The sequence below is a fragment of the Leptosomus discolor genome, chromosome 4, assembly GCF_034619465.1.
Source record: "Leptosomus discolor isolate bLepDis1 chromosome 4, bLepDis1.hap2, whole genome shotgun sequence".
NCBI classification, from domain to species: Eukaryota; Metazoa; Chordata; class Aves; order Leptosomiformes; family Leptosomidae; genus Leptosomus; species Leptosomus discolor.
In genome coordinates this window covers 47832877-47844627 of record NC_141394.1, presented here as the reverse complement: position 1 = coordinate 47844627, position 11751 = coordinate 47832877, and the positions used below count along the sequence as shown (strand labels likewise).

The 11751-nt window shown below is 39.8% G+C and overlaps 1 protein-coding gene across 1 annotated transcript; it reads right to left on the bottom strand.

The window, feature by feature from the left end:
- Nucleotides 1-902: 902 nt before the first annotated feature.
- TLR3 (toll like receptor 3) lies at nt 903-10262 on the bottom strand. The gene is made up of 5 exons (XM_009953213.2): nt 10233-10262; nt 6827-7275; nt 5183-5374; nt 1794-3619; nt 903-1146 (listed from the first exon to the last, which is right to left on the bottom strand). Exons 2-5 carry the CDS (start codon nt 7265-7267, stop codon nt 918-920), a joined length of 2688 nt encoding a protein of 895 aa, XP_009951515.2. The 5' UTR covers nt 7268-7275; nt 10233-10262; the 3' UTR covers nt 903-917.
- Between the last annotated feature and the right edge of the window lie 1489 nt (nt 10263-11751).

Sequence of the window (11751 nt, the reverse complement as noted above, 5' to 3'; positions counted from 1 at the left end):
ATGAGCAGTGCTCCACTGGGTGTTCTGAACAGACTGCTTGCAGGGTCAAGTTTCTTACTGTGGCTTTCTCTTAAAACAAAGGTTTCAAAACTCACTTTGAAAATATTTCTTGGTTTCAACTACAGAAATAATTTTCCATGTTGCTTACTGTGCTTCACAAGGAAAGCTTTAAAATTTTAATTTCATTGAATCTCCCCTTGTGTTATGAAAGCAAGCAGTAGTGTCCACTTTACCTTCTACAAAGAATTTGCTATTTTGTCATTATTGCATTCTGTTTTGCATATCTCTTTAACATAGAGACTCTATGTCTTTTCTGTACTACATCAGATTGACATCTTTTTAGGAGGGCCTGTTGCAATAGGACAATGGGTAATGTTTAAAACTAAAAGAGGACATATTTAGACTAGATATAAGGAAGAAATTTTTTACAGTGAGGGTGGTGAAACACTGGATGCCCAGAGAGGTGGTAGAAGCCCCATTCCTGGAAACATTCAAGGCCAGGTTGGATGGGGCTCTGAGCAACCTGATCCAGCTAAAGATGTCCCTGCTTACTGCAGGGTGTTGGACTAGATGACCTTTAAATGTCCCTTCCAGCCCAAACTATTCTGTGATTCTATGACATTTTCCCTAGAACATCAGTCTTTCTCACTGCTTTTCAGAATTTCTACCACATTTTTGATATACAGACTGAAATGACTGTCAATTATGATCTATTTTAACATGTCACTTCAGTGCAGGTGAATTAAAATATCAGTAAAAACATGAATATAGACAAGTAAATTTAAATTATAGTGACTCTTACGTATCTTTCCAGCATGACAAACTTTTTCAGGTCTTCCTGAAATCTTGTTAAGTTTTCCAATGATAGAAAATGTGTAAAAGAATGACCCCATAATCAAAATCTGTACTTTCAAAATTCAGTGCACTTTACTATTAGATTTAAGTGCCATCACTAATTGCTGACGAAACGCACTGACTCGTTCTTTCTGGGCTGGCCAGTTCAAGATGCAGCGAGATCTGAACATTCCTCTTCTCAGGTGAAGTGCATGATACAACTTGTAATCTTGGATATCATGAAGAAAGATCAGTATGATGGAGTCCCGACTTTGTTCAATAGCTTGCTGAAGAGCATGATACACCTTAAAACTGAAGCAAAAATAAGACAAAAATAAATGTTTTCTTTCACGTGGAGGGAAAAAATGACACATAGTTATTTTAATAGCTCACATAATAGCACATTGCAAACTCAAGGACAGGACTCAAACAGAGGCCTTAATGCTATTCTATGATATAAAATTGTCATTACTTAAATCAGTTGTCCTCTAACTAAAGAAAATAATAATTTACAAATATAACTTAAGTCTACTGTCTTGATACAGCCTTGTTTAGCAAAGCTGCTTTCTTTTCAGGATCACTGCATAAGAAAGGTGAAAAGACTCATTTAAAGGCAAATAAAAATCATCTTTGGATGCTAGTAATCTCACCTATTATTGTTCTTTTTCAAACATGCAATTTTAAGGAAAGCAATCTGCACAGGTGACAGCTTCACTTTTTGAAAAAAATATATTGACTAAGAGATTCAAATTTCCACTGGAGTATATGTAGAGCAATTAACTTAGGAATTATTCTGAATTATGATATATTAAGTAAATATATTAAAGTAGAATTTGCATGGTATTTTTTTATTAAATGACATTTTTTATTAAATTAGACAGCAAAAATATTACTTTGTTAAAAAAAAATTCTGTTAAGAAATTTTTCTCCTTACATATAAAATTTTATATCCCACTCACTTTTTGCACCAGGGATCCTGTAAGAGGTGTTCAGTCACAACAAAAATAATCTTCCTGCTCATTTTTATACTGTTAATTGTGGCTTCAAATTCAGATATGCCTGCTTCAAAGTCCCGTTCTTCTAAACAAAACTTAATTTGAAAGTGGTTATTTTTTTCCAGAGAGATGAAATTCTTAGACACCCAATTCTTGTCCTGTCTTGCATGAATAACATAGGCATCATAATCAAACTCTTCCTGCTGTCTGTCAAGTTCTTTAAAACCAAGTATTCGATTTACTAAAATGTTCCAGTAGAAAACTATTCTCCATTCTTCAAACTCTATGATAAGAACAATAAAAATGAGTACCATCACAGTAGCAGTAGTGATCACAAAGAGGAGTTTAAATGGAGCACTGTCTTTGCAGGCTGAGCTATCAAAATGCAACACTAGACTACCGTGATATTTAGGTGGGGTGTTGCAAATGTACTGGGACTGCAATCCAGGTATATATGCTTGGGTCACATTAAGCCAATCAGCAAACCAAGCAATGCTTTCACAGGTGCAATCAAAGGGATTGGAATCCATCTCTAATATTTTCAAGCTCTTGAAAGCTGGGCCAAACACTTTTTCTTCAACTGAGGTTATCAGATTTTTCTGAAGGTTCAATGAATTCAGAGAGGCTTGGTCATCAAACAGAGTTGCTGGAAGCAAATTCAAATTATTCGATCCTAAATCCAAGTGTTTTAATTGAAACAGACCCTTGAAAACCTGAACTGGAATCTCATCAAGCCCATTTGATTTTAAATTAAGAATATGCAAGTTGGGAAGATCTTTTAAAAAAAGAACAGGGCCACCTGGGTTTGCATGTTTCCAAAGTCGGGCTAAATTATTGTGCTCCAAATCCAAAATGTCAAGTTTGTGAAGTCCATCGAACAAGTCTTCTTTTATGTTTGCTATGTTATTATTGCTGATGTCCAGGACAGTCAGATTTTGCAGAGGATGAAAAGGCGAAGGAGAAAGTGCCAGATTACTGCAACCTACCTTCCTCAGCATCAGTTTTCTAAGGCTTGGAACGAAAATGAATGACTCGCTTTGCAAAGTCAGGTTTTTATTATAGGAAAGATATATATCTTGTATATTATTGAGACCTTTAAACTCACGACCTGTGAGCTCTTGACTAATTTCATTAAGACCAAGATCGAGAATTTTCAGGTGTCCCAAGGAGGAAAATGCCCCACTGTCCATTGTATAGATTCTTGTTTTAGTAAGGTTGAGAACCTGCAAACTGGAATTAGCAAGTGATGAAAATGTCTTATTAGTTATTCTTTGTAAGTTTATGTTGCAGTTACAGAGACTCAGGTATTTCAGGTTGCTCAGACCTGTGAACATATTAGCAGTAATTCCTGGAAAATTATTATTATCCATTATAAGATACTCCAGGTGGTATAACCAATGAAAAGAAAAATCCTCAACTTTCCCATTAAGTGAATTTATCAAATTCAGATGTTTGAGGCTAGATAATCCATAGAATAAACGTGAAGATACATGAATGTTATTATCCTTCAGGTTTAAGTACTGTAAAGTGGAAAGCCACTGAAACGAGTCATCTTCTATCACAGACAGAGAATTCTGGGAAAGGTTTAAAACTGTAAGATTTGTTCCTTGCAGTCCCTGGAAAGTTGACTTGCCAATGTATGAAAGCTTCACATGGCTCAGTGAGAGGTTCTGAATCGCTGTGTTTGATAATTCTGTACAAAGTTTATTTGTGCGATTTTCACCAAGTTCAACATTGTTCAGTATGAGGCCAAACAGATTTCCAATTGCATGTAAACATCCTATGTGAAACTGAAAAGAAAAAAAAAAATAAAGTTTTGACCTAAACAAGGGGATTATGTAAGAAAGTTGACCCATAAAGCCAAAATTTTGAAAGGTTTTCAAACAAGATTTTCAAGCAGAACATACACTCAGATTTTTCCACAACAAAGTTTAGACACTCCTTGGAGTTTATACTTATTGTGATAATAGTTCTAAACTTGTAACATGGTGATCATAATTCTGTGTAGTAGTCTTTTAGAAAAAGATAGAAAGTTGCTTAGTGAGATGCAAGTTAATTACAATTTTGTATCCAACTACAAAAACTCTTTCACTAGCAATATCTTCAAAACTGAGATAATCTCTTTCTTCAGCTTTCTTTCATTGGTATCTGCTAGGGATATTAATATACTAGTGCAAAACCAGATATACTGTAAAAAAGTTATTTAGGCCTTCAGACAGCCAAGAAGAAACCCAGTTTCTCTGCGTGAGCAGAAGCTACACTCATGAAATGTGATACTACACATTTGCTTCCACAATATAAATCACAAGCCTCCATCATAGTGCTGGTCCCTCATCTTGATTCAGATTAGCAACTGAATTATTAAATACTCCATTTGTCAGAATGATTCAAATGCATAAGGCTGCTTTTCAGACCGCAGTACTGTAAAATCAGAGCAGCTTAAACTAGCATAAAGTAGCACTGCCCAAGAAAGGAGCCATCCCATCTACTTACCCACACGCTGTACCCTTCTGCCAATATGGCCATACGTGCAGTCAAATGGTGAAACAGGCAACCAGCCTGACTGCAAGCTAACCAAGCCAAAAAATCTGTAGAGTTTCCCCGGTGTTCCAGTGCATAGCCTCATTAAAGCTTGTACCAGAAAGAGGGAGGGATGAAGCAGCCAAAGAAAAGAGGATGGTGAGATTGCCTGTCAGCAGCGGTACAAGCTTACGCAACTTAAAAATATTCTTGTAATTTCAATGTACATGTTCTTTACAGATCAATCAACTGGGAAAAAACCCAAGCAATTTCAATGCAAATTCAGTATTCATATGCTGAGGGTCAACGAGTTTAGAACTGCAACACTTACCAGAGAACAGCGAGGTAGGTGGCAGAGAAAACACCCACTTATGTTTTTTTAAAGGAGTGAGTATACTTCTACAATTATGACTTCTCTGGGGTACCCCACAGGCACAAATGAACATTCATCTTTGATTAACTAGGAAGTGAGACCTAGATTGTATAACTAGCCTCGCATAATATCACACTTTTCCCCCATTTAGTATGTCAGCTGCTCACCTTCAGCACATACAAAAAAAATCCTGCATAGAAAATATGTGGTAAGGGTTCACAGAGCTACTTGATCTAGCTCTTGCTTGAGACCTTTGATCTAAATGGAACCCGATTTCAGTGGGAGAAAAATAATTACGTGTATCACTACTGGAGGTCAAGAGTAATGCTGTACACAACAGAATGGCTTTATCTTGGACGTCAGTGGATCAAAAAGGTAATGTAAAAGCCATACAATCATAAATCAGGGTAGTTCTATTTTATACTTACACCTGTTGAATTTCTGTTGAAATTCTTCCTACCTCTTTCAGTGGATTTGATGACAAATCAAGACTATTCAGTGAGGTGTTGCTAAGAAAACTGAAGTCTTCTTTTTTTAACTCAGTGATGTGATTGCTATCCAACATGAGCTCATGAAGGTTCTTCAACTGTTGCTGCAATCCTAAATTTGCTGACTTCAAAAAATTATGAGATAGGTCCAAAATATTCAAGTTCTAGGGAGAAGATACAAACAGAAAAGTACAAAATTCTTTTTAATTTACATAAGACAGAACCATTTTGAAATATTGCATTAGAGTCTAATTGACTAGAAATTAGTTGCCATTAGTACAACAATTAAAATAAATTTGTAATAGAGAAATGGCAGCTTCTAAGCTCCTGTGGGGAAAAAGCCTTATCTTCCACACCTGTAACTTCCATTGTGTTCATGGTCATAACCTACTAAAATATCTACTGCAAACCAAAGAATTACTTTATCTAAAATTCCTTAATTCACTGAAAGCCCTCCTGCTCCAGAAAAAGTGGTAAAAGCAGAAGCCTACAGCTGGCTGCCTTACAACTACTGCAGTATTAAACCTTGCATTCCACCCTGTTCATTGTGGTTCACCCCCGTAAATGGAAGTGAGGAAGGTGAAGAAGAGTGCAGTAGCAGCCTACAGAGATCAGTGCTGTATGCCTTCTAATACTCCAGCTCATGCGCAGGTGCTCGGACTTTTACCGCACCTGCAGAGGAGGAGATGCTACCCTAAAGGTGACTTCACAGAATGTGCCTTGAGGTGCCCCAAGCCTGGCCTCCATCAGTAACAGGACAGCAGCAAAGCATGGAAGGCCAGAACCTCAGTTCTCTTCCCAGCACCGGAGCTGGCTGTACTCATTTGTACTTAGTTGAGAGTCAGCAGTCCTACAATGCAAGCAAGTATATTCTATGTAACTGAACTGGAATATTGAGTTTAGCAGAAAAGTTCAGACTTGTTGAAAGCAACATGCACACTCATTAGAAGATTGTACAACAATTAGTACCCACACGTTGTCTTTGTTTTCTTTTGTCCTTAAGCCCTTCCTTTTGCATGATTCCCTACCTGGTGCAAAGACAATGGAATAGTCTTTTCCTGTCTCCTGTGCTGGTCCCCCAACCTCATAGATGCTACAGGGAAGAATATTTAACCGTATGTAAACTACCAGGAAAAACAAAGGTAGAGTAAAAAACTTTTTTTACTCTTTCTCAATCCCCAAAGCCCTGGGAGACCCTACATTCAGCCTAAGCACTGGCCTTCACAGTCTGAGTAATTAACACCTTGACCTTGCAAATTTAACCTAGCTACCATTTTTAGACCCCAGGCAACTCAGATTCCACGCCATCCACTTTGCCCTATACGTCATCCGCTGCTGCTATTCTCTCAGCACAAATCCTGTATGGAGAGGTGCCTCGATGGGGTGCAATAGGGAAAAGGGGATGGAGAGCATTGACCCGTAAGGATGGCTGAGACTCCAGTGTGCTCTAACACAAAAAGCCGCTAGGCCTTTTCTTTAGAAAAACAATGAAGGAAGATTATATGCTGGGTATTTTCAGATGCAAATAAGCAGGTGTTCTGTACACACACTGGAAAATACAGTAAATTCCCCATTTATACTTTATTTATATGAAAAGGTGCATTTCTAAAGCTTACCTCCAGGGTTTTGAAAGGATCATTTTTTATATCTAATCTGTTGTATCCTAGATTGAGCTCAGTCAGGTTGGTGCAGGAAGCAAAGACTCTGTCAGGGAGCTTATACAATTCATTATGTTCTAACTTCAGAATCTGCAACAGGGGCACATTTTGGCACAATTCTGGTTGCAGTTTAGAGATGCTGTTGTAGCCTGCATTCAAGTAAATTAGCTGGCTGTACTTGGTCAGATTTGCAGGACCTAGCTGTCTTAGCTGATTATGAGAAATGTCCAAACCCGTTATATTATTGGGGAGATCAGAAGGAATCTGAGTCAGCTTTAGGTGACTGCAGTCAGCCATTTCATTTCGGATCTGACATTGCTTTCCAACTGCTGCACTGAGCAAGCAGACAGACACCAGTCTGACAGATAAGCTGCTCCACCAAAGAATAGCACTTCCCATCGTTTTATCTGCAAAGGCAAAATGAACACAGTACAAATTACAAACGTTTTGACAGAACTTCTATCTTAAACTGTAGCCTAAGCAAGCCAGGCTCAAAAAACATGTAGTTTCATACTGAGCAAACACTCAGTATTTTTTACCCATAAAGTAGCATTCATTTCTGCAGAAAAGATATGTCTAATAATCTCTCTAAATTAGTATTTTTCTTTAAAAACAATACTATTGTCTCATGTAAAAATAATTATATTAAAAAACCTACCAACACTTTATCTATTATCAATGCAAATTTCCATCCCTTTTCCGATTAATTTTGCATTGCTTTCACACACGTAAAATACAATAAATATGACAAGTTACACACAAGCCCCCCCATGTTAATCACTGAGCTCTGAGCTTAACCACACTGATAAATATTTATACACAGGCCCCTCAATGTTAATCACTATGCCCTGAGCTTAACTACGCTTTAAATATTCATAGTTATATGAAGTAAGAATGCCTAATGTAACACTTCTTTATTTTACAGTTCTTGCCAGTTTTTGTTTTACAAGCCAGCCACACAAAATTCTAACCACTTTTCCATCTCATAGAGAAAGAAGGAATACCAGGCTATAGAAAGGTGTATGAGAAAGTAAGAGCAGACAAAATAAACCAGTACCAACCTAATCAGAGAAAGAAACAGAGAAGAGCCAAGGTGTAGATAAAACACTGTCCAAAGACTCAATACATTTATCCAAATACTTCCAGGAAAACTTACACATTTAGGAATTTATATACCCCACCCTGTATCTTTCAAGCACTTCCATCAGGATATCAACCTCTGTCCACTGGTGCTCTAATCTTGAATGGCTCTGCCTGTTTAGGCATCACATTTCTGATGAATCTCAGACTTTTTCATATTTTATTCAGTTTTGATTTAGTATCCACAAGATTTAAATTCACCTGGTGATCTTGTAATACAGCTTTACTGGATAATGAAAAAAATTAATTCGACACAAATTCTGACCAGAATAGAGCTATAAGAGCTCAGAAGGGTTTGACTAGTGTCCTGAGTCATAGAGCTTGTCTAATTAAATAGCATTTCTGCTAATCAAAAGGAGAGTCCAGTGTATCTTCCATATCATCCTCTATGGAATTAATCTTTAGTAGAGGGAGAAAAAATAGTTTGTGAGCCCTTGCCAGAATATTTTTCCATGCCTTAGCAGAGTACAGTGAGCTTAGGTCTCCCTGTTTCAATTTTTCCTTTTTTAAAAATATATAAAGCCTATACTTTCACTCCTGAAGCTTTGAGTGTCTCCACAATCTCTATATACACATATCTATATGGCCTTCTGCCAACAAATTTGGAACCTACCTGCCAGCCTCAATCTACCAAAGTGTTAAGTCTTAGCATGATGGACTCCCAGGTAGAGAGGACTATCAGTACCCCACTACTGAACAGGCTACAAAAGGGAATTTAACCTTCCTAGTCTTAACACGAATCTAGAAGAGCTTCTTGAAAGACGTAAGTCCCAGGAATACGAGCTTTCTTAGTTCTGCAGCTCACATCCTCCTTTGCTTGGAACCTGTGTCTAATTAACATGATCTAGCTTTAAGCACATTAGATTATTGCTCAATAGCAAACAATGAAACAAGAAATTAAACCATCACATTTGTACAGAAAAAGCCTTCAGAGCTGACAGTTTTCACTACCATAACAAAACACTCTGAGGAACTGACACTGCAACCTGCAGCCATACAGGAGTTTAGCAGGTCAGACTACAGCAGAGTTTGGCTCTGTAGATGACCTACCTTTTCAGAAGGCATGCATTAGGACTGCTCCAGTGACAAAAAGCCACATTGTGGTGGCCAGAGCGGGACCCTGTAAGTGCCTCTGTGGGAGCAACTTGGCCATCTACTGACAGACATAAGTAAAATCCAATGGGAGTGGGGATACAAGCGAGGGAAAGAGGGACCTAAAGCATTGCAAAGGCCATACACAAAGGACTGCAAGAGATGATTTAAAAGAAACCTTACTGAAAAAACAGTTCCCTGCTGGGCACGGTCTGTGGGCCTGACCCATTCCTGGCAGCTCACACAGCCTGGCTCTCCGCACACCTGCCATTGGCAAGCAGGGAAGGGGAGGGGACAGCACATAACTGAACCTGATGGTCCTGCAGACAGCCTGACCTGCTACAGCTGCTGCTGAACCCAGCACCCGTGTCCCGGTAGCTGAGGAAAAGAAAGGCCCATTTGTCCTGCCTCATTCCTCTGCACCCCAGCTCTGGAAGAGCTAAGGAAAACAAAATAGGAGCTTGTCTGCAACAAAAGCTTTACCTCTGGCCTGCATCCTTCTGAGGGTTTGTTTTAGGGAGATCGGATAGCTGCCAGGCTCCTCGGCAGTTGTGGCTAGCTCTTCTTTAAGTTTGAGAGGCGCAAGAAGTGCACTGCACAAAGATAGAGTTCTTTGTCTGACTTCCAGGGAGGCCCGAAGGGCTGCCTTTTTCTGCTTTTTTCATTGCAGGAAGTCTAGAGTCAGCTTTAGGTGTTCTATGCTTTAATTTGGGATCCAGTGAAGAAAGCTCACACCCATTATCAGACTTAAGGGACAGTGTCACAGAATAATATTTAATGGACCAAAGAAAGAACGACAATTTTAATGTTATAAGAAAGAACTTTACAAATCTGGAGAATTCAGCAGGGGAACCTCCAGCGTCCCCCAGGGAGGGATGTTCCCCCTTAACATATATTGCCTTTTCTTTATTTCAAAACACAAAAATACCTCCTGCTAACTGGGGACACCGCATCCCGGCACAAATACCAAAGCACACCGTTAAGCAAACAGCAATGGCACCGATTTTGCCAACTTGCAAGTTAAGAGAAATCCAAGATCAAGGAAATCGCCCAAACTCCTGAGCGGTACTTTGGCTTTGTGCCTCTGATGCTCGCATTTATTAGGAAGAAGCGAAGAATGGCATCGACTTACCGCTGCAGGCTCTATCTCCTTCAGTTTGGAGTCAGCCAGGCACTGCAGAAGTTTCTCAGCACCCGAAACCCATGAGGAAACAGGCTGCCCAGGGCAGGAAGAAGTGAAACCGAAAGCGGCAGCGGGCGCGCCGTGGAAAGCCGGGGCGAGCGGTGGGGAAGAGGCGGCGGCCCCTGCCGGAGGGAGCTGGGAGAGCATCCCCCGAGCCGCCGCTCTCTCCTCCGCGGAGCAGCTCCCCGGCCTGAAATGGCCCAGGGGTGCCGGGGGTGGAGGTCGCTCCTAAGCTCTGAGCTGGGCTGGCACTTGGGGTTTGCTGACAGAAGCCCATTTGAGCACACAGACGAGTAGCATCATACAATCCTACTTACAACTCAATTGCAATTTATTCCCAGCTAATTTTAGTGTCTGAAAATCCTCGAGAACATATCCAAAAGCAAATATGCTGACTGAGAGATTACTGACATAGGAATATTACCGTCTTAATGTAGAAACAAAGCACCAACAGGTTCCTACAGAGCCACATAAAGTAACCATTTTAGAATGGGAATTTGTTTATGTGATAGTAATACGTTTTAAGAGATAATAAAATATTTTCTGCTGTATTGAAAATGAGAACTTGTTTTTAAAAGTCCAAGTGGAAGTTTTAGGTACAGCCTTTAGATGTATGTCCTTTCCATATTGTTTGTGAATTCACACGTCCATGCTTTCCTAAGGACCTTCCCATCAGTCCTTGGAGGGGACTTCCTCAGTACGAGCTTCTGGATGTGACAAAAGGTGCTACTGCTTCGACTACGCTGGCATTGGCAAAGCCTCTGCAGGGCTCACTCAGCCACATTTAGGACACACCAACACCACTGAATTCGCCTCACTTTTTGGTTAGTCGTGCTGTCCCTCTTGAGTGGAGAGCGAGTGGCTGCAGACTCCCTCAGAACAGAGTAAACTTGGACTCTAATTCTTCATTCAAAGCATTTGAAATTACAGCCTGCAGCAATGTATTCACCTGCCCACCAGGAGCTCTGGGGAGGGAGGGAGACTATGCTGGTTTCTACCCTATAACCTGCTAAATCTGGGGCTTCTGACAGATTTGCTGTGGAGCTTAGGGATGTAAGCTGGCTACCAAAGAGGTTAGGGTCCTTACTTCCAACTCCCACTCTCTGAATTCTTTCAGCAACTGCCTAACATAAAGTAATATTTATTCTTGAAGTTAGGACACCAAGACCAAAACCACACTCCTTTGGATCTGAAAGGCTCTAAAGCCTGTTTCATTCCCACTTCACAGCTAAACCTTGATTCTCCCTTTCATCTTGCTATGGGAAGAACAAATTCCTGTTCCCTGATGCCTTGTGTGCTTCTGCACTGGATAAGGTCATTTGATCATAAGCACAGCCACTTGAAGTCACATTAAGTTACTCTGAAGAGGATTCCTCCTTTGTGTTTTGTAACTTTGCTGCTTTGGAACAGAAGACATCCCATAGACAGTAAAGCAGCATAGTAACTGACAGCCTTTGTAGATCATTAT